The sequence below is a fragment of the Paracoccidioides lutzii genome, assembly GCF_000150705.2.
Source record: "Paracoccidioides lutzii Pb01 unplaced genomic scaffold supercont2.3, whole genome shotgun sequence".
In the NCBI taxonomy this organism is placed as follows: Eukaryota; Fungi; Ascomycota; class Eurotiomycetes; order Onygenales; family Ajellomycetaceae; genus Paracoccidioides; species Paracoccidioides lutzii.
Window position 1 is genome coordinate 801,046 of NW_015440949.1, and position 21,982 is coordinate 823,027.

Sequence of the window (21,982 nt, forward strand, 5' to 3'; positions counted from 1 at the left end):
TAAGCTAGCTGTGCTGCTTCAGTGATTCCTGCGCGGACTTCCACCTCACCACCTTTAGCGCCTCATAAACAGTGCTCAAAATCGGAGTTGAGACACCCAACGCTTTAGAAATCTGTAACGGCAGCCCCAGCAAAACCTCCAACTCCATTGGCCTTCCATTCTCGAGGTCCAGTAACATGCTGGGCCGATAACGACAGTCATCAGGCTGCTGATAGGCATAGAAGGGAATCATATCTTGGGATGGAGGGGCCCCTGCTGCCTTCGCTATGGAATGTACTTCCCACATTGCTGGAACCAGAAGCGATTCCCTATCCCCTGACGACAGCAGCTCTCCAACGTCCAATCGCATTAGCGTGCAGAGCGTATTGAGCGTTGCCTTCGAGAGAAGCTTCTGCCACCGAGCAACGGGCATCTCTTCTGAATATGTGCACTTGGCCTCTTCACCTTCTCTGCCGGCCTTGTATATTTTAACAAATTCTCGTGCCTGTTGTGCCTGAACGCATCTCTCTAACCCCGTATGAAAATAAGGCCCCATAATTTGTATATCCGGGCCTAGTTGGATGATCGTGTTCTCCCCTTCAGTGCGAGAGCCAATCATCGTGATGGATGACATCACCGTGTTCGTAGAGAATGCTTCGATGACGGGAACCTCAATGTTGATGCCATTTTGGATGAGCACCACTGTAGTAAGGCCTAGAGTTACAGTTGGCCTTATAAGGTCTGAGACTGAGAAGACATCAGGCGGTTGTTTGGTGGTGACCACAACGTAATCGAAAGGTTCCGTCTCAGCCTCCATAGCACTTTCGACGCTCGATACCACTTCGTCACTCTTACCGTTAGCTCTTCTTTGCTCTAAAGTGATTACTGTTGTTTGGTTTTGCAGAGACGCGTGCTGTGAACCAAACTCACCACGACTCGGCCTCCATCCCTTTAGAGTACCATGGTCGACGGACTCGATATTCCAACCCTTTTCCTTGACGACAGCATAACGGCTCCTTAGAATTGCGGTTACCCTTGCGCAACGGGATTTCTCCAGCACAAGGGAGGCTATGGTTCCGACGCCACCGCTGCCAACAAGGAGGATGTTTCGCAGTCGTATTCCGGGGGGTTCGGATGATGTTTCCTCGTTATGACGAAAAGCTGTGGGAACTGTCATCGCAGAATGATGAATTATTCTCTGACATAAGTTATCACTATGGGTTTGCCTTTAGAGGCATATCTAGCTATTCGGCTTGGATTTTAGCAGTTATTTGCTATTACAAATCGTCCCGGACACAAACATACATTGTAATGTTCCTGACTTAGGTTGAAGCTATTCTCGTACGGGGATGTTCGAGGTTCAACTGAAGTGGATCAAGAGAATAGGGAAACGCATGTGTGATGTATGACCCGGATAGGTATTCCGGATTTTCTGATAAGATAGCTTGATAGCTTATGATATTTAGTTAATGAGGGGAAAACTTTTGCGCCGCATGCCGCCCTTCGCACTTTTTGAAGGTGATTGGGCCGTGTCATCTTAACATGGGAAATGTCCAGGGTATCATCGTTCTCCCCATGACTCGGTTGCTAATATCTGCGGTGTTTTTCTCACTTGCATTTCATAACTTTTAGTGTAAAGACCAAAATGATGAAAGTGCCTCTTCTCCCTGCGATGTCTTATAGAGTTTCAGTTTCGATCCCCTTCTACAGAAGGTGATTGTTGCTAATAGCCTAAGCCCCGGTAGGATATCCGCAAAACAATCTATATCATTCCTTCCACAAAACACGTGCCATCGACTGTCTCCTATTTTCATATGGGAACTGGGAGTATCTCCTCGATGTCCTTAATTAGGATAGTAGGGCTAGATACCCTGTCCCTGGAGCAAGGTGTAATGTTGTTTCATGCCTCACGTCTAGTTTACCAAATTCATTCTCAATGAACTGTGCCATCTGCAGGAGTTTTGTTGTGTGAACCGGGAAAGTAAACACCTAATTGTTTGGTTGAATGCTTGCGTGTCACTGACTCATTCTGCTCGTGAAAACCCGAGTATCAATTTCGCAGCTATCGCGAATTGTTGAGAGAGGAATATGGACAGTTTTGGACTGACTAGGCTTTTACATCTTCAATTTTCATATGTGATGGAATTCGTTCAATGTAACTTCTGCTCCTAAGACAGGGTGTGCCTTTTTGTGAGACAAATGAAACTTCGCTTTCATGAATTTGAAGTAGCATTCTCATCTCTTTCGTATGCCCAGGAGGAGGGATGGCGGCCAAGGCTGACCCTCTTAGGTGTATTCTCCGATTTATTCTCTTCATGTTACCCACAAGTTGTTTGAGGCCTGATTCCGAAATCGCACTTCATCGTTTGTAGCTGCTACGAATTCAATGCCCGGTGTTTTTAGTAAGAACTGCCAGAAGGTGAGACTCGCCAAGGCACTACAAAGGTAGAGCCTAACTTAACTGGATCTTAGGCTTTGGCTGTCTGTTCGTAGCTAAAGCTTTTGATTAAGGCTTAAGGTTACTGTCACCTAAAGTTCCGGAGCACGCCACCCTGGGAGTCCCTAAATCTTTGCCCATGGTTCTGCGCACGTCCGAGTAGTCTCGCGCTTTGTACTTCTTGCAGGAATTTAATTGCCGGTAATTAATAGCACAGAATGGCTTCAAACTTCCCCCCACAGATCGGCGAGTTAATTAGGTCCCGAGCCAATGCGTTAACTTAGAGGTGACCGCTAATCGCCAAGTTTCGAATCATGGTTTGTTAGGAAGAACTCTTCCAATCAACGACAGCATTTGGATCCGATAACGCAGACGACCTCCCATTTTGCAAGTCTCTTGACGTTGTAAGAGAGAAATCTAGGATCTCTCTCCACTATGCCAAACCCAAACAGAGTCAATACACTGATTCGGGAGTATATTGGACTTACAGGTAGTTAGTAACGGGAATGATATATATGACTCGTTGACTAGGGATCTGGAGTTTGATGAAATTTGGCAAACATCGTACCCACGTTTAAAATCTTATAGTTAACCTTTGAATCGATTGTCCTATATCTCTAGGACACATTGGCTTCGAATTGGTTGGCTGCATACACTTTTCTACGGTCTAATCACTCATTGATATGACATCACTCAACGGCCCTTCCCTCGTCATCGGAGTGGATGTTGGAGGAACGAACACCGATTCTGTTCTCCTCGACACAAAAGCCTCTGGTTCAAGTGCAATCATTGCATGGGACAAGTCCCCAACCGCCTCGAATGTGACGCTTGGCGTTCAGAAGACCCTTGAAAACCTCTTACACAAAGCACCCAACAATGAGAATAACATTGCTGCCGTGACAATCGGAACTACACATTTTCTCAATGCTATCCTCGAACACGATGCATCAAGACTGGAAAAGGTTGGCGTCATCCGCCTTGTATCCAATAACTTTTCTAGCCAGACCCCTCCGTTCATCGACTGGCCTCCAGCTCTCAAACGACTAATTAAGGGGCATGCTGTGATTGTACCAGGCGGCTGTAATATTGATGGAACACGCATTGCTGATATTGATCCAGCTTCGATTGAGGCGCAAGCGGAAATTATCCACTCCCAGAACTTGAAAAATGTTGTTGTCGCAGGAATAGGTTCCCCGATGGATACGCAATACCACCAAGAAAACCAGGTTAGAAATATCTTGCTCGCCAGACTCGGGCACGATGTCAATATCGTGTGTTCCCATGAGATTTCCGGGAGTGGACTTTTGGCCCGAGAGAATGCAGCAATTCTCAACGCATCGATTATTAACTTTGCACGAAGAACTATGCACGGTTTTTTGCGAGCTCTATCCCAGCTGGGCCTCAAGTGCCCGTTGTATTTAACAGCAAACACTGGTCATTTGCTGTCGTTTCCCGAGGCAATTAAATTTCCAATTCGGATATTCTCCTCGGGAGCAACAAACTCAATTCGTGGTGCTGCCTATCTGGCAGGGAATTCCATTGGTAGTGACGGAGCTGTTGTGGTCGATATCGGAGGAACGACGACTGATGTTGGCTTTCTCCTGCGCAATGGATATCCGAGACTTGCCAGCTCTCGAACAGAGATTGCTGGAATCAAAGTTAATCTTGAGGTTCTGCAAGTTGAAAGCATTGGACTTGGGGGGGGTTCCTTGGTCCGGGAAAACGGAGACGGCAAGCGCATGCTTGTGGGACCTGAAAGTGTCGGGCATGAGATCACCACGAAAGCGCTCTGCTTTGGAGGCACCATACCAACAGCTACTGACATTGCCGTTTTGTCAGGGGCATCTGTTGGTACGACGAATCCCATTCTTCCGCAGCCGATAGTTGATAAAGCGAGATCTAGAATAAAGTTAATGCTAGAAAATCTTATCGACAAGTCAAAAACCTCGCCAGAGCCCTGTACTGTTATCCTAGTCGGAGGCGGCGCGGTGCTGTGTCCAGACCATTTAGAAGGAGTCAGCAAGATGGTTATCCCTGAATTTGCTGGTGTTGCTAATGCGATCGGAGCTGCGATCGCGCAAATAAGTGGCAGAGCGGAGGAAATGACAGACAGTGCTTCTGTAGAATATACAAAAGCTAAAGTCAAAGCTGCTGCCCTTGCAGATGCCGAGTCTCGGGGTGCTGATATCTCGGGGGCTGTGATTACCAGGGAAGAAGTCGTTGGAGTCCCTTATATTGACAACGTGAAGAAAGTTTTGATTGAAGTTGCGTGCCCGGCAAATCATGCACGTTTCTACTCATCTTTTGAGAACAGTGAAGCAATGTTCTCTTCCAATAAAGACGAACCCGGATACGAGGAAACGAAGATCGCCGATAATGTGCCAAGATTAGATGGTGCAGAGGAGCCAATGTTTGACATCTCCAAGTATCGGCCTACAGTTGACGAGTCTGGTAGATGGTTACTATCCAAAATTGACCTTCAATTTATGTCTATTGGCTGCTACATTCTAGGTTGTGGGGGCGGGGGCTCTCCGTATTCAACATATCTCGAAGCTGCTAATCTAGTTGAAGAGGGAAGAACTTTGGCTATAGTTGATGTTTCGTCACTAGATGCGGATGCGGTTCTTGTTCCCGTAGCTGGAGTTGGGTCTCCAGCAGTAGCCGATGAGAGACCTGGTGGAGACATGGTGTTGCATTCCCTACAAACAATGGAAAAGGAGCTCGGGAAGAAATATGATGCCATGTTGGCTGTTGAGATAGGGGGAAGCAATGGATTGCAGCCACTTATTTGGGCCTCTTCCAAACACTACAACCTACCTTGCGTTGATGGCGACCTAATGGGTATATTTCTAAGCCACTTTTTTCTGTTCTTAATATATGCTGATATGTGGTCTGAAATTAAGGAAGAGCCTATCCGAACTTCGAAAAGATTACGACTTTCATTGAATCGACAGATATTAACGACATACTCCCTGTAGCACTGTCCAGCGGTACAGGTAGGAACGTGATTATCCCTCCTAACCAACCGGATGCGAAAGCAGCTGATTATGCCATCCGGTCTACATGCGTTGAGATGGGGTAGGTGTTTTACTATTGTTCATAGGTTGCCATGTGTTGGATATGCTCTGCCGTTATAGTCTCTGTGAATCTAACTATATATTCCCCCAGCTCTGCTGCTGGAGCCACAGGAGTCCCGATAAGCGGGGCCGACATGCGTCGTTTTGGTATTCTTAACTCACACTCTCTGGCTTGGCGACTTGGTCGTGCAGTTTCATTAGCGCAAAAAGAGGGACGCCTGTTTTCAGTGTCAGATGATATAGTTCGTGAGTTTGGCGGAAAGCAGAGCGCAAAGGTTGTCTTCTATGGCAAAATCATCAGCGTTGAGCATGGTTTATCGGCCACTGCCCATACCACTGGGAAAGTGGTTCTTCAGCAATTGTCACCAGACGAACTGGGAACTCAGGGCGCTGAACAGCCTGGGGGTCCAACCAGGATAGTGGTTGAATTTGTCAATGAGAATTTGAGTGTGAAGGTTATCAAAGACGATGGTTCTGACGAGGTGGGTTGCTCTCCCTTCTCTTTCTGCATTACCTCTAAGCATAGATACGCATTTGTATGCTGATGTCGATGCGCAAAGTACCTTTCTGTTGTTCCTGACTTGATCATGCTTCTTGATATGTCCACGGGTGAGGCGGTGGGAACTCCGGAATACAGGTAAGCAATAGGCCTCACTATCAGCCAATCCTCAAAGTTGAATTTGTTAACTTTCGGTTCTTTCAGGTATGGTCTGAAAGTTATGGTCATGGTGGCTGCTCCTCACCCTATATGGACTACTAAACGAGGACTCGATATCGGAGGTCCCCCTGGATTTGGCCTGGACATCGAATACAAACCTGAACTTCTATACGTTACATGCAGGAGTGTGATCGACGAATACAGGTAATCGATAGTGCTTGTAGAAACATACCCCTTTCTTGTTCTCTGGCGTGTTTTATGAAGCAAATGTGACTGGGTGAAACACAAACCGCTAATTTGAAACAAAATCGAAGGGAACTCTACCACACTACTTGATGGAAATGGAAGAGTTGGGGAGAAAACGAAGAGATAACTTACATAAAAAAACAGTTGTTAGAACACGCCAATGTCTTTTGATATTCCGGGAGCATGTTTCTGAACATCTTACATTAGCCCAAGAGCAGCATGATATGCTGTTCATGACTGTCTTTTGTAGGCACAGAGAGACACCCCTATTGCCTATTGAGCTAGTAGTCTAAAGCTATCCCATTCCACCAAGGGCTTATTTAGTCTCCCCTCCCCGCTTGAATGTAGGTACCCGGGCATGCTGCACGCTGCCGAGTCGGGTGCATTGACTGCCGGGAGCTTCGAGATAATGCAAGGGTCTGTTGTAGTTTACGGTCACTACTACCTATCGAAGAACGAGGTTTTCCGCATTGAGACAGCTATGTCCTTCTCAATCAGCAACTAGTTACTCCGCACACGTCTTGGGGATGATTGATGATTGAGAGATTTGATATAAGCATATACATATTGACCCACCCCTTCTAGCTTCTTGATTCAGTTCGCTTTTGATGGAGACGAGAAAGAACATGCAATGGCCTAAAAGTCGAAAAATCAAGGAAAGTCAACTAACATGTCACATAATTGCGCTAAGTAATTTCTTTCAATTTCGATTTATACATACATGCTTTACCTCCTTCTCCAGTGCACGAGTCCTGGTCTTGTTGGGCTGAAGAATATCTCGAGTTCTGGATCCAGTGTCTCAACATGATGACATCAGCAACAGACTCGGCCAAGATGAAACAACTGTTGCTTAACGCATTGAAATACAAACATTATTCTTCCTATCTCGCAAATCCCCTTACTGAACTGCTATTTGTTATAAAATAAATAACTAAAATAGAAAAGGCAATCATGCCCTGTGCAACAGCAAAAATTGGAAAAACCGTTCTCGCGGAGACGGACCAGTGGGAGAGCGTTGAGGGAAACATCTACGTAGGTTTTGTCTCCGACATCGTCGTTGACGCCTGAAAACTGCCGAGGACAGTTTATCTAGCACTGGTGGCATTGATGCTAAGTAGAAAGCCTGGATATAGTTCCCGCGTTCTTCACTCAAAGACTCCACGGGGGCTTTCAGTTTGGTGAAGTCTGATGCCTCAACGAATTGTCCCTGGAAGGGGAAAGCGTCATACTATAATATTGTCATTGCGGGTACGTATCAAATGTAATGTCCACATCATGCCAATCATACGTGTATGCATTCAAGGGCGACAGAAAGTGGCTGATCAGATGCATTTGGATATCTAGAGACTGGAACAGTCATTTCGGAAGCGGCATGGTATTACGCAGAGCCGCACAAGGCCGCGCAAAATATCAAGGACTACGTTGCGTTTTGTACGTGTATTCCCTGTGGTGATGTAACCGAGTCTGGCGGCGCTCATTACTCATTCCCTTCTTGCAGATAAGAACAAGGTCGACGTTGTTGTTGTTGTTGAATGAGGGGTTTTAAGACCAGCCTGATATTGGCAATGGGATTCTGCGACTCTTTTTGCAATCTGGGCTGCTAATGAATTGATGGGTTCTTCTGTATTTGCTAAATAAATTGTTGCAGCCTGATGTTTTTAAGATTATTAGCCATGCGCAGTTTATACTCTTTTGCATGGCTGTCGAGCTGATGACCGCCGTGTGCAGGCTACCCTTAATGCTTGTTCTTACGTCCGAAAATAACCATTTCATTCAGCCATTGTTCAATAGCCCTCCACGAGCATGTGTTGATACACAAAATGGTCAACTATTTTTAATAAACAAAATAATATCGAGTAGTCGTCATGTATCCAAAAAATCATCCCTCCTTTGCTGGTGATATTGATCTTCAATGCATCCCAAATTCGTCCCGAGCAATGAAATAAATGAGCGGTATGGCATCGTAACGCCTGCCCCCCAGCACAAAAACCCTGGCTTGCAATGGGAATTCTTGCAGTTAAGGGGGGCGTCTGCCGCAAGTTGACGAAGAAAACAATCGGAGAGCAAGTCACTGGACTTTTCCGTCTCAAGTTATCCGATCGGGTGGCTGGTTCTAAGATCTATCCTCGTGGTTTTTCCTTCCGCGTGGCGATCAGGTGACTTGGATGTCCTCTTTGAACCGAGCTTTGCCTGTGTTATCCAGCCAATAAGCAGCCCTCCCGTTGGCCGACTTCGGTTCTTCTACCGTATTATACGTATTGTCACGGTATTACACGGAATTTTTGCCTATTCTCATCTAATCAGCAGCGATTCTCACAACAGCTAAACCTCACTCTTATGTCCAATCCCTATCCCGAACCCTTCTTCTCTCCTCGTTACCTTCTGTGTTCCTTTCCTTTCTTCTTCTCTGGTTGTCATTCGTTCCCTTCCCTGTGCTTCCCGACCTTCGTTTTGGGTGTGTAGGACGCTCTGTACATCTCGACGATTGATAGTTTCATTGCGAGCAGCTGGTTAAGTCCTCCAAGGAGGAGCATCATGGCAGCGGCTCCGTCCTCCGGTTTATTGCGTGGCGGGGGTCGTCATCTAGCTCTTCAATATCCTAGAGGTGTTGCAAGAGCTGCTCGACCATCTGCTTTGACAGCTTGTAGACAATGCCTGCAATTGACACGCTCTCGACTGCCTACTTATTTGAGCCTCAGAACTGTTCACAGCAGCTCCGTCGCTAATCATGGCGCGCCACAACCCCGAGATCTCCTTCAGCCCCTCGATTCTTTCCCCCGCAGACACATTGGCCCTTCCCCGCATACAGTGGAGCAGATGCTCAAAGCCCTGGATCCCCCGGCCAAATCTCTGGACGAGTTCGTGAAACAGGTTCTCCCTGCAGATATCTTGTCCAAAAGGAACTTGGAGGTTACAAGCCCCAATGGCACGACAAGGCTGCATAGGGATCCCCTACATGGCGGGCTGGGGGAGACTGATATGATCAAATTACTGGAGAAGTACAGGAAAAGCATCGATGCGAGCGGGAAGCCGTATATTGGATGTGGATATTATAATACCGTTGTGCCACCAGTGATCCAGCGAAATGTTTTGGAAAATCCTCTTTGGTATACTAGCTATACCCCCTACCAGCCAGAGATTAGCCAGGGCCGGTTGGAATCGTTACTAAATTTCCAGACATTGACAGCGGATTTGACTGGCCTCCCAGTTGCCAATGCCTCGGTTCTGGATGAGGCTACTGCTGCTGCAGAAGCCATGACCATGTCCTGGGCCACAATGCCGGCCCAGAGACAGAAGAAAGACGGAAAGTCTTATGTTGTCTCTCACCTGTGCCACCCGCAGACCATCGCAGTAATGAGGTCGCGAGCAGAGGGCTTTGGAATCAAGCTAGTGGTCGGGGATGTTATGGCTGAGGAGTTCAAATTGGTTAAGGACCAAGGCGACCGTTTGATCGGTGTCCTTGCGCAGTATCCTGACACTGAGGGCGGTATTTCCGATTTCCAGTCGCTTAGTGATAAAATCCATGAAATTGGGGGGACGTTTAGTGTGGCAACTGATCTACTTGCTCTCACCATGTTGAAACCTCCTGGGGAATTTGGCGCCGACATTGCCTTCGGAACTGCTCAGCGTTTCGGTGTACCCTTGGGATTCGGTGGTCCTCATGCTGCTTTCTTTTCCTGCGCTGAAAAATACAAGCGGAAAATCCCTGGTCGGATTGTAGGCATTTCCAAAGACAGGCTAGGAAATCCTGCACTTCGCCTTGCTCTGCAGACCCGGGAACAGCATATCCGCCGTGAGAAGGCTACTAGCAACATCTGCACAGCTCAAGCCTTGCTTGCCAATATGAGCGCGTTTTATGCGGTATACCATGGTCCCAAAGGCTTGAAAGCCATTGCCCAGCGGATCATGTCGTTGACAAACCTGCTTCAGGATAAGTTACGGGCTCTGGGATACACCGTTCCAACCAAGGGAAACACTCCTGCAATCTTCGACACGTTGACAGTAGATATGGGAAGCAGCGCAGAGGCAGACTCGTTGATTGCTGCGGCACTGGAGTCGTCCATCTTTCTAAGAAGACTTAGCCCTACTCAAATTGGCGTTTCATTGGATGAAACCGTTGGTATCGAACAACTTAAGGATTTGCTAGCAGTTTTTGCGAAGAAAGCACCAAAAGGCGTCCCTGCGGGTCTGCTTGATATCAGCGAAGAGGGCCCTGAAGTAGAAATCCCTGCTAGTGTAAAACGAACGTCACCATATCTAATGCATCCAGTTTTTAACACCCATCATTCGGAAACGGAAATGCTACGATATATCACCTATCTTGGTTCAAAGGACCTGTCTTTGGCACATTCGATGATCCCACTGGGATCCTGCACAATGAAGCTCAACGCTACTACGGAGATGCTTCCTATAACTTGGCCAGAATTTTCTGCAATGCACCCGTTTACTCCATCCAACCTCGTCACTGGGTACCAGGACATGATCGAGGATCTCGAGCGGCAACTTGCTGATATTACTGGTATGGCTGAGGTAACAGTTCAACCTAACTCTGGAGCACAGGGAGAATTCGCTGGTCTCAGAGCGATTAAGCTGTACCAAGATTCGATTGGAACACCAGGAAAGAGGAATCTTTGCTTGATTCCGGTGTCTGCCCACGGAACCAACCCTGCTAGCGCTGCCATGGCCGGCATGAAGGTGTTGCCAGTCAAGTGTGATGTTACGACCGGCAATCTCGATCTTCCGGATCTCAAGGCAAAGTGTGAGAAGCATAAAGAGGAGTTGGCAGCAATCATGATCACCTATCCTAGTACATTTGGTGTTTTCGAGCCCGGAGTCAAGGAGGTATGCAAGATTGTCCACGAAAATGGAGGCCAGGTCTACATGGATGGCGCAAACCTAAATGCACAGATCGGCCTGTGCTCGCCTGGCGAAATCGGAGCGGATGTGTGTCATCTTAACCTCCACAAGACCTTCTGTATCCCTCATGGCGGTGGCGGACCTGGAGTTGGTCCAATTGGCGTCGCTGAGCATCTGAAACCTTTCCTGCCTTCCCACCCCCTCAGCGAATATTTGCAGTCTAGGCGTGCCGCTTCAACACCCGCTCCTCCCATCAGTGCTGCACCCTGGGGAAGCGCCAGCATCCTGCCCATCACCTTCTCCTACATCAACATGATGGGTGCCAAGGGTTTAACCCACGCTACAAAAATCACAATCCTCAACGCGAACTACATTCTCTCCCGCCTAAAGCCCCACTACCCCATTCTATACACGAATGCCAACGGCCGTTGCGCACACGAGTTTATCCTCGACGTTCGCAAATTCAAAGCCACCTCCGGCGTTGAAGCCATCGACATCGCCAAGCGGTTGCAGGACTACGGATTCCACGCCCCAACCATGTCCTGGCCCGTCGCCAATACGCTTATGATCGAGCCCACTGAATCTGAGAACAAGGATGAACTCGACCGCTTCTGCGACGCGCTCATTTCCATTCGCAATGAGATTGCTGCCATCGAACGCGGTGAACAGCCCAAGGAGAAGAACGTACTCAAGTTAGCGCCGCATACGCAGCGGGATTTAATTTCGACGGAATGGGATCGACCGTACACGCGAGAGAAGGCGGCGTATCCCCTGCCGTGGTTGTTGGAGAAGAGGTTCTGGCCCAGCGTAACCAGGGTGGATGACGGTGAGTGCAAATTTTTCTGTTTCTGATAAACTTTTTCCACGTTGGACCTGGCTAATATTCCTGGCTAGCATTCGGTGACCAAAACCTCTTCTGTACCTGTGGGCCCGTAGAAGATACCGTCACTCCAACGTCATAAACTATCCTGAGGAACAAGAGAGAGTTATTGAGCAATGTATTACAGGGTGGAAGCCTATGTCTTGTCTTTTACAGCTCCCTAGATGCACCTAATTCTTTCTAAAAAATTTCCCCTCCACACACACCTTCGTATATTTCCCATACCTCAAACTATCTCCCACGTACACTAGCTCTCCCTCTCCCCACGAAACGCGCATTCCTAGAGAAACGCGAACCTCTTTCTCAAACCCCTTATTCAACAAATCCCTGACGTGGCACGGCGTTTAACACCGCCATCCATCCTACACGCTGTCCTTGCAGTTAATTTTCATTCTAAAAGAATTTACGATTTATACAGATATAGTTTTTTTTTTTTTTTTTTTTTTTTTTTTTTTTTTTTTGGTGTCTGTGTGTGTGCGTGCGTGCGTGCGTGCGTGCGTGTATGTGTATATATCTATCACAGTTCTTTTCAGTTTAGTGAAATTAAGTGAAACAGTCTCTTACAGTTCCCTCATTCATAATGGTTGGGTTCACATTCTCAGCGTCTGTTCTTCTCATGATAAATCGAAGTTTTCCTTGTGCAAATTAGCGTAGATAGCGACAGCCTTTGTACCTCTTTAACATTATACCCATTTTTTCCCTCTTTTCCCCTGAATTAACTGAGGTGAAACTTAAGGTTAACCCAGCCTTCACGTGCCACTCTCCTTCCAGGCCAAGTCGGAGTAGTTAATGACAGCGATTATCTTTGAACGATCTCCCATCCCATCATCCATGGATGCCTTGAGGGTGAACAACCAATCTGCGTGCAACCTCACTTCATAGATCGTTCTCTCCATTCTTTTCTTACCTGATGATCCCCCTTCTAACATCTTTCGCTTTGTAGATTGCAAGGTTGTCAAATCTGATCTCCCTGGCCTAGCAGTGCGAGCTGCATTTTGCCCGCATTTATTGCGTCTAAATCACATTTCGTGGGGCTGTGGACAAATTCCTTATTAGCTCCTGCTGAACCGGCTGGCAATATTTGGTCATTGGCTGGCGCTTCAAGCATTTCGTTACATCATCTGCTGAAATTCGAGGAATCGAGTTAATTGGCAATTGACTTTGCTTTCCGAGAAGAAGAAATCTGAGCCCGTTTATGTGCCCTGCTACGTGTTAGTTACCCGTTGCGTGCAGGTTTCTTTTTACTCGTTTTTTGCACAATAGCTACGGTAGAGAGTCTGGTCTCAACCTCGCTTCATTTTCCATCCTACAATTTGCTCTAAGAACAGCAAAGTCATCCCGAAGAACTACTAGTAAGTAGTCTTAGACATCTTAGGCAGTGCGCAGATTATTACCATATCTGTATAAAAGGGAACATCTCAATGACTGCAAACATGCGCTCCTACGTACATACTGTGTACTACGGAACTTTCATCCACCTGCCACGTATCCCAGATGAGCCTGCCACACCTACTTCACCGCCTACGCATAAGTTGTCAATCAACCATGGTGCTCTATGGGTTTCGGAGACGGGGGGAAAGATTGAGGGATTTGACTGGGGAGTGAAGGATGAGGAGGGTTTAGCGGAATTGGTGAAGAGGATGGGATGGAGAGTGGAAGGCGAAGAGAGGAATAGTGATGTTCACGGAATTGCGGATGAGGATGGCGAGGGCGAATTGGTGAGAGTTGTTAAGGCCAGTAGAGAGAGGAACGGGTTCTTTTTTCCGGGATTTATTGGTAAGTCGGTATACACTCATGTCTTCTACGTCTTCTTTTATATTTCCATTACGTTGATTCGCATATTAACTCATCCTTAGATACTCATATCCACGCTCCTCAGTATCCCAATTCTGGTATATTCGGCTCTTCCACCCTCCTTGACTGGCTGGAAACCTACACGTTCCCTCTTGAATCATCCTTCGGGAACAAAGAAGACCCTTCTCAACCTCCTCCAATCGCCCACACGGTCTATAATCGTGTTGTCTCCCGAACCCTTTCCCACGGCACGACTTGCGCCGCTTACTATGCCACCATTCACGTCCCAGCCACCAACCTGCTGGCCACCATCTGCCATAGGAAAGGCCAGCGTGCCCTCATCGGCCGCTCTTGCATGGACAGCCCCGCCACTTGCCCATCATACTATCGGGAAGAATCCGCATCTGCTTCCTTGTCCGCAACAAAAGCCACAATCGCCCATATAAACAGCCTCGACCCAACACACGCACTTGTCCGACCCGTTATAACGCCTCGCTTTGCCCCCTCCTGCACGCCAGCCGCCCTGTCCCAGTTTGGCCCCCTTGCGGCCTCCGCATCGCCGCCAACCTTTATCCAAACTCACATATCCGAAAACCTCAACGAGATTGCCCTCGTCGCACGACTTTTCCCTTCCTCAAAGTCATACGCGGATGTCTACGACTCCGTGGGTCTGCTAACCCCACATACCATCCTCGCACACGCGGTGCATTTGTCGCCGGATGAGCGCGCACTCATTGCGAAACGCCGGTCGACTGTCGCACACTGCCCCGCCTCCAACTCTGCCATATGCTCTGGCCTATGTCCTGTTCGCGAATTGCTAGATGAAGGTATCACTGTGGGGCTTGGCACGGATGTCTCTGGCGGCTGGAGCCCGAGCGTGTTGGAGGCCGTTCGGCAGGCGTGTCTTGTCTCACGGCTGCTGCAGTTTCGGAAACAGGACGCCCAGGCCCAGGCAGATGCGAAAGCGGAGCCGAAAAGTGTGCCTGGTCGTGAGAAGATTAGCGTTGAGGAGGGATTATATCTTGCTACGCGTGGTGGGGCGAGGGTTGTCGGTATGCAAGATGCCATTGGAGGGTTTGAGGTCGGCATGTGGTGGGATGCGCAGATGGTGGAGATTGGGGAAGCGATTGATGGTGACGGTTGTACGGACGTTGGGAAATCTGGGGAAGGATATCTCAGCAATGTGGATATTTTCGGGTGGGAGTCGTGGGAGGAGAAAATTGCGAAATGGGTATGGAGTGGAGATGATAGAAATGTCAAGGCTGTGTGGGTTGCAGGGAGGTTGGTGCATGAAAGAGCATGACGACGATGGGTCTTTGTAGTAGCGAGGTAACAATGCATATATATATATATATATATATATATGTGATATTGAATCATTCTCAAGTAGACAAATGATTTTTCCACATTTCCATAGTTCATTCTGCATCTAGAATGTTTGTCTGTCATTACACTATGTGATGTTACAGTGAAATTGTGCGATAATTGAAGCTGCCCCTTTATGATGTTCATAGCCACCTCTACATTCAGGGGACGCAACGACGGTGAACTAACATACGCAAACTGCCGGGTATTTATAGAGCAGTCTGATAAAGGATTTCGCTGGAATATATATATAAAGATAAGAGCATAATATAAAGTAAATAGGGGATCCTTTGACCCATCAACAGATGATCCAATTCACTTCACATCTCTATTCCGGAAGTCATATAATTGGGACGCAAATGCAATACGTATGCCAAAGGCATGTATAAATATGTTTACTTCCTATACTGGTCGGCACAGGCAGGCAGGCCCGCAGGTGAACTCTTCAACTTCCCTCCCCTTCAATCATAAAAAGTGCGAATGCTCCCTTATGTACACGGTAAACCACACATGCATGCATGTAGAGCATAATTGTCCATATGGATTGTACATGTGCATACATTGACCTGATATAATCACCCATGGACGGGGACAGTATATGGAAGAGGTAAAACAAAACGTGCCTAAAGACCCAGGCTTCGCATCCCCGCAGACAGACAAGTTTGAAGTATGGTTTTGCCCCACCAGATAAACCTAGCTTTTCGGAGTCTATCTATACATTTCCCTCATTTTGTAAGTTTTGACTGTCTACCAGTTGTGCATGGATGTAGGTTTTAGTTAGACATTGAGAAAGTATTATATATATTATATCTATTCCCGACGCCCCACAAAGCCCGTATTTAACCTAGCCACTTGCTGATCCCAAATGCCATGCTCTCAAGGCTTCAGACGCCGTTTCTGCCCCCGCTTCCACCCCACTGCACAACCCTCGGCCACCGGCTCAGAAGCTCGATATCCCCTAACACTCCCCTGTTGTGGTTGCGGATATACTGAGCACTGCCGTCCGTTACAGGTGAATAGTCCCAGGACGTCATCTGCCCCTTCACAAGGGCGGAATAGACAAGTCGACGTCGCCGTTGCGAGTGCAGCACCTGTTCTCGAAGTGCTGTAAAGTCCCAGCGCGAATAGGCTTCGGAGATAAATGCGGAGAGAAGGCTTTGGATGTCGGTTTGAGATGTGTTGGTGTCTGTGGCTGTGTGTTCGTTTGTGTTTGTGTCCGCAGATTCTTTGCCTGGACTGGGCGAACGGGGAGGTGTGGGGATTTGTGCTGAATTGGTCTTGTTCTCGGTGGAAAAGGGGACTTGGAGTGTACCTGGGGGTGGGGAGACGTTTGGTGTGGGAAGCGGTGCGGGACTTGTTGCAAAGGGTTTTGTTTGCTGTTTTGCTGCGGAGAGCGAAAGAGACTCGTTAAGGCTGAGAAGTGGACGTGTTGGTATTTCGATACCGGAAGCAAGATTGACCGCCTCAGTTGGGTCTCTTTTTATATTGTAAAGCATTGGTGGGTCGATTGGGGAGTATATAAACTTCCATGGTCCTCGACGGATCATAACAACTGGTGCAAGGGTGCCTTCAGCCATATACTCGCCAATGACGGTGTCGGTTTTAAGCCCAGAAACCGCTTCGCGCGAGTCGCTGTCGAGGAGATAAGGCATCAGAGAGACGCCATCGATAGGGAGACCGTTGTTAATTTCACCTCCGGTCATCGCTACGAAAGTAGGGAGTAGATCCATGGTGGAGACATTCTCCTTCACGCGCTTTGGCTTGTAACGACCTGGCGCATGCACGAACATTGGCACTCGAGCCGCATGTTCATACCATACCATCTTATACCACAGTCCTCGCTCGCCTAACATATCACCATGGTCGCCTGTGAACACGACGATGGTCTTATCGGCAAGATCACACGCCTTTATAGTGGCCATCAGCCTGCCCACTTGCGAGTCCACGTACGAGCAAGCGGCGAAATATGCTCGGCGGGCTGCCAAAATACACTCCTCCGGAATCTCCTTGCCAAACAGGTCAATGCTCTTCAGCACTCGTTGGGAATGCGGGTCTTGCTCATCTTGGGGAATTACTGGTGTTTTCGGAAGAGGGATGTCGATATCTTCATATAAATCCCAGTACTCCTTTGTCATTGCATATGGATCGTGCGGGTGTGTCATGGAAACGGTAAGGCAGAATGGTTGACCAGTCCGGTGTCGTGTGTGGTCGTATAAGTACTGAGTTGCTCTATGGATGACTTCGTCATCATAGTCAAGCTGATTGGTACGGACGCAGGGCCCAGCTTCCAGCACGGAAGACATATCATGGTACCAATCGGGACGGACCTCCTGCGGTTGTCTTGATCAGAATAGGAAGAAGAAGTATGACTGTGCAAGAAACAGCTTACCGGCTCATCCCAATTGACAGTCCAGCCGTAATCGCCCGGGTAGATATCACTGGTCAAGCGTTGTTCATATCCATGTAACTGATCGGGCCCAACGAAATGCATCTTTCCCGCCAGTGCTGTGTGATATCCCTCCTTGCGCAAATAATGTGCATAGGTAGGCGTGTCCGCGGGCAAGTCACTCGCATTATCGTATCCTCCAGTTTTGGACGGCAGCTGGCCTGTCACCATGGCAAATCGGGACGGGGCGCAGAGAGGCGAATTACAGTAGGCAGACTCGAAACAGACGCCCTCGCGTGCCAGACGTTCAAGGTTGGGAGTTTTGATAGGGGAGTCTTCGTCGTAGAGGGAGAGAAGGGGAGCGGCCATTTGGTCCGCCATAATGTAGAGAATGCTAGGTTTCTCATGGCTCGTCATGGTGACGATTTGAGTGTTCAGCGTTATACGGTATGTATGTGTTAGCAGGAGGCTGAACTTTCTTGGAATAAAGAAAGCGATCAAAGAGAGGAGCGGCCAGGAATATCACAATAGGGGATCGCAGCCCAGCCGTTTTGTATTTTCGAGAGTAATTAGAGAATGTGATTTGATAGATGCTAACTTGGCGTAGGGGAGGTATTACATATTATTAGACGGTGAAGAGAAACTAAAAGGAAGAAACGAAAGAGAAGACAGAAATGAAACGATTGAGCTGGGGGGAGTGGGGCGGGCAGACTCGCCCTTTATGACTCTGACCAAAAGGCACGATAGTGACAAATGGCGTATGAAGGGGGATTACTCTGGTGATCGGGCATAGCTATTGTATTGTATCCTCCGCTTCCGATCCTGTTATCCAGTTGACTAGTCAGTCAACAGTTGGAAAACCAAGTACACTATTCCATTTATTGAGTGATTCGCAGCGTGTTCCGCAAAACCAAAGAATCAACGACCTACCTCCCCAGCCACCTACGACCGTGCTCAGGAACTGGATGCTGTTCAGTCGATCAGCAGCACACCGCTTTGCCGCGATCACGCAGTCGCAGTCACAGTCGCAGTCGCCATTCGCCATCCGCCAGATTGCGTGATGGCAGGCAGCGCTCGCGACATGGTTGGCATGGTCCTGCTTTCGACCTAACTTATCATCGCTGTCGCCTTCCCCGGTCTCCCCTCCCCTCCCCCTCCCCCTCCCCCTCCCCCTCCCTTCCCCTTTCCCATCTCCTGGCCCATTCTTCCCGGTTGCGCCCGCAGCCAGACACACATGTTGGTTCCTCGTGCAGCGGACGTAGGAGCTCCGGGTGTGTCTCTATGTGTGTTGCAGTTGGCAATTTCCAGGGTCTAGATTTATCTGCTGTTTCTTTCCGCTCTCCGCCCCGCAACAAGCCACTCAATATGTGACCGATGTTGTTGCTAGGTAGGGATTGAGTAAGCCCATAGTTTGTTTGGGAGGCAAGAATCCATAAGACCTACGGCTTCTCGGCTCTCTCGTGGTCGCGTGTCAGCAACAGACAGCCACGTCAAAACCATTTACTTTCTGGTGGATGGGTTTTGCTTGTCACATCCAGCTAGCCTGCACAGAACAGGAGTTCGTATGCGCCTCTTCCCTCGTCCAGGCAGATTTTTTTTTTTTTTCAATTGACGCTGAGCCGAAGAAAAAGCAAACACATGGCGCATTCCCAAGAAACCGATCTTCCAGGGGCGTCTGCATGCACCCTAGGAAGTAGGGCTAGGGCTAGGGCTAGGGCTGGGGCTAGGGCTGGGGCTGGGGGGCACAGTGAAATCTTGGCGTTTGTATTGCATAATACGTATTGGTTTAGCCCTTCCGGTGTAAGCAGCGAACCTTGCTGGAACAATACAATACAATACAATACGGTAGGTAATATTTGCCAGCAGCTAATAGTTTACGCTTTGGGGGGGAGGGAGTGTATTTGTCGCTTTCCTTGGTTCTTTTCTCTATATGCATCTTTCTTCTCTATATACGATTCTTGCTCTCTCCGTAACTGACTGCTCGAGAGCTCGGGTCCGAGTAAGCAGCAAGACGCAACCAACGGACAAACCCGTCGCCCGGTTGACACCTTGCACACAGCTGCCGGCAGGTGGGCCATCCAACAATGCCATTTACAATGTGTGAGAGGAGGGGGTTTGTTTCCCCACATAGATACGCTAGACACAACACTCCCAGGCCTTGTTTGTGTTGCGCTTGCTGCCAGTCCAGACGAGGCCACGGCTGCACATCAGGTTCCTGTTACCTAATGGTTTCTCGTCGCATCTCCGGTATCTCATCGGATTCTTGGAGGAGTTCTTGAATGTTCACCATCAACCCGTCACCTGCTGGTTGTGGCTGAGTAAGAACCATCAGTTGACTCTCTTCGCGGGTCTGCGACTGATTCAGCGATCGGATTGCCCGTTCGGTGCAAAAAGTCCGCTCGAATCAGCCCGAGACAGAAGCTGCCGATAGGTTGGCGTCGCCGAGACCTGCTTCTCTGAATGTCGTCGCTTGGGGCGTGGTACGGAGAAGGGACCACTTGTGATTGCCGGCTAGATTTTACCCATTGGGTACCCAGACATGTTTTGCTGCACGATACGGACAAGAAAGAACGGGGGCTGATAAATGCATCGATTGTGTGGTGTGTCGGCGGGGAACTGCAAAACATTTCATTGTTGGATGCTGTAACTAGCTACGACGGTAACTACTTGATGGCTGCCTGTGTTCTGCTGTAACTATAATCAAAAATGGATTTTGCCTGGACCTTCAATCCCTTGCATATTTCAAGACGCCGGCACTCTCTTTGGATAACCCTCGAGATCTACGCTCTCATTACAGACAGGGACGCAATTTTTGGACCATTATTGCAAATGGAACCAACTCGGATTTTTGGGAGGTGACGGGGGGTGCTGGAGGACACCGCTCCTTAGCGCTTTAGCACGACTCCAGCTGTAACTAACCATTGGGCCCCCATGTCAATTGGAGACGAAAAGTTAAGGCCAACTTTCAAAGCAACCACAAGTTCATGCCAAAGAGGACTGTTTATCTAAATATGGGGAAGTTCACCAGCCTCACGGGGAGTATAGTTAATCGGCAGACGAATCCTGGACACGGCTCTGAACTTTGCGATGCCAATCATAAACTTGGGGATTTTGGATGTTCTCGTTCGGTCTCGGGGGTTATGTTCCTTTTTCTTTGCTTCCGCTCTTTGCTCTCTTCTGTCTCCTTTGGAGGAAATACATGCCTCAATGAAGCTAGCTTCGCTTGCATCTTGGAGAATGGAGTTTTTATGGTGTCGAGCCGGTGAAAGCGAAGGAGTTTTGCGTTCGAGATGATTTTCTTTCTTTCTTTTTCTTTTCTTTTCTTTCTTTCTTTCTTTCTTTTTTTTTTTTTTTTTTTTTTTTTTTTTTTTTTTTTTTTGATCAGTAGATAACTAACTTTATCTCGCCGCATCTACTCTTCGTAGCCACATGTCTGGAAGATTCAGCTATTACGGCTTCTTCAGCAGTGATTTTCCAAGAAATCCTGAACTTTAAAACATTTGGTTCCCAAACGAAGCTCTTGGAATTAGTAGTTAGCATTGATCGTCACGATCACCCCGGCACCTTCGACAGAACCCTTTCCCACATCAATCCCCCCGCATTCCTGCAAACCCTGCATCGGTACCAACGGCTCCCCACGACACTGCACTGGAGTCCGTTTTGAGAAGATGATCGTAGAGATTCTACGCCACCCTTGTGGAACTAGTTATCTAGAGGATCTTGGGTGAGTGTTTCACTGGACTCCTGAGGCCTTTCCGCCGGACTTATCTATGCATTTTCAAGTGGTGAGGAAGTGACTTGCTCTTTGAGATGTGGAACGACTTTATCTATGAGTGCAAAGGTATGATTGGGGTGAAATGCCCTCAATACAAAACCCCATTTCTTTAAAAACAGGTAGCTAAAACAACTAGAGAAAAAGCTCGCAAGAGCCATTAAGAACATCGACATCCCGTATATATTTATTCAAAGACTGCATGACAGTGAGCAGATAAAGTGCAACCAGCATATTGATCAAACTCGTGCATGTGGATTTGAATTGTTAGAAAGCTTTTTGGCTTAAAGGAGATCTACTCGGGTTCATGTAGATAACTGCCTACTCTTTTTTAATCATGAAAATTCACCGCGCAACAATATCTGCAAAGATCCCTCACGACTGTGTGCAGTTTTGTACACACATAGGGGGAAAAAGAACTGGGATACATCTGGACAAGCAGGGCTAGAGCAGGAAACTGTCATGCATGAGAGTATAGAATGTGAAATATCCTTCTCAGCGAACTCAATGCTACCACCATTTTCTATATTT

General features: G+C 48.0%; 9 protein-coding genes across 9 annotated transcripts; 6 read left to right on the plus strand and 3 right to left on the minus strand.

Annotated features, from left to right (window-relative positions):
• Positions 1-4: 4 nt before the first annotated feature.
• Positions 5-1,156, minus strand: PAAG_01565 (2-dehydropantoate 2-reductase; the record flags this gene model as incomplete). The annotated part of the gene is made up of 1 exon (XM_015844381.1): positions 5-1,156. One exon carries the CDS (start codon positions 1,154-1,156, stop codon positions 5-7), a length of 1,152 nt encoding a protein of 383 aa, XP_015701289.1.
• A 1,943-nt stretch (positions 1,157-3,099) lies between these two features.
• On the plus strand, positions 3,100-6,359 carry PAAG_01566 (hydantoinase; the record flags this gene model as incomplete). The annotated part of the gene is made up of 5 exons (XM_002796512.2): positions 3,100-5,257; positions 5,320-5,494; positions 5,585-5,975; positions 6,054-6,130; positions 6,197-6,359. The coding sequence occupies 5 exons, from the start codon at positions 3,100-3,102 to the stop codon at positions 6,357-6,359; spliced, it is 2,964 nt and encodes a 987-aa protein (XP_002796558.2).
• A 989-nt stretch (positions 6,360-7,348) lies between these two features.
• PAAG_01567 (hypothetical protein) lies at positions 7,349-7,933 on the plus strand (the record flags this gene model as incomplete). The annotated part of the gene is made up of 4 exons (XM_002796513.2): positions 7,349-7,429; positions 7,531-7,645; positions 7,742-7,828; positions 7,896-7,933. 4 exons carry the CDS (start codon positions 7,349-7,351, stop codon positions 7,931-7,933), a joined length of 321 nt encoding a protein of 106 aa, XP_002796559.1.
• A 999-nt stretch (positions 7,934-8,932) lies between these two features.
• On the plus strand, positions 8,933-12,106 carry PAAG_01568 (glycine dehydrogenase; the record flags this gene model as incomplete). The annotated part of the gene is made up of 1 exon (XM_002796514.2): positions 8,933-12,106. The coding sequence occupies one exon, from the start codon at positions 8,933-8,935 to the stop codon at positions 12,104-12,106; it is 3,174 nt and encodes a 1,057-aa protein (XP_002796560.2).
• A 1,461-nt stretch (positions 12,107-13,567) lies between these two features.
• On the plus strand, positions 13,568-15,231 carry PAAG_01569 (guanine deaminase; the record flags this gene model as incomplete). Its single annotated transcript, XM_002796515.2, has 2 exons — positions 13,568-13,910; positions 13,991-15,231. The coding sequence occupies 2 exons, from the start codon at positions 13,568-13,570 to the stop codon at positions 15,229-15,231; spliced, it is 1,584 nt and encodes a 527-aa protein (XP_002796561.2).
• Positions 15,232-16,177: 946 nt separating this feature from the next.
• Positions 16,178-18,096, minus strand: PAAG_01570 (choline-sulfatase; the record flags this gene model as incomplete). Its single annotated transcript, XM_002796516.2, has 2 exons — positions 16,178-17,623; positions 17,683-18,096. 2 exons carry the CDS (start codon positions 18,094-18,096, stop codon positions 16,178-16,180), a joined length of 1,860 nt encoding a protein of 619 aa, XP_002796562.1.
• Positions 18,097-18,472: 376 nt separating this feature from the next.
• PAAG_01571 (hypothetical protein) lies at positions 18,473-19,087 on the minus strand (the record flags this gene model as incomplete). Its single annotated transcript, XM_015844382.1, has 3 exons — positions 18,473-18,501; positions 18,610-18,958; positions 19,052-19,087. 3 exons carry the CDS (start codon positions 19,085-19,087, stop codon positions 18,473-18,475), a joined length of 414 nt encoding a protein of 137 aa, XP_015701290.1.
• A 230-nt stretch (positions 19,088-19,317) lies between these two features.
• PAAG_11305 (hypothetical protein) lies at positions 19,318-19,905 on the plus strand (the record flags this gene model as incomplete). The annotated part of the gene is made up of 2 exons (XM_015846977.1): positions 19,318-19,524; positions 19,666-19,905. 2 exons carry the CDS (start codon positions 19,318-19,320, stop codon positions 19,903-19,905), a joined length of 447 nt encoding a protein of 148 aa, XP_015703399.1.
• Positions 19,906-20,139: 234 nt separating this feature from the next.
• On the plus strand, positions 20,140-21,343 carry PAAG_11306 (hypothetical protein; the record flags this gene model as incomplete). Its single annotated transcript, XM_015846978.1, has 2 exons — positions 20,140-20,338; positions 21,105-21,343. The coding sequence occupies 2 exons, from the start codon at positions 20,140-20,142 to the stop codon at positions 21,341-21,343; spliced, it is 438 nt and encodes a 145-aa protein (XP_015703400.1).
• Between the last annotated feature and the right edge of the window lie 639 nt (positions 21,344-21,982).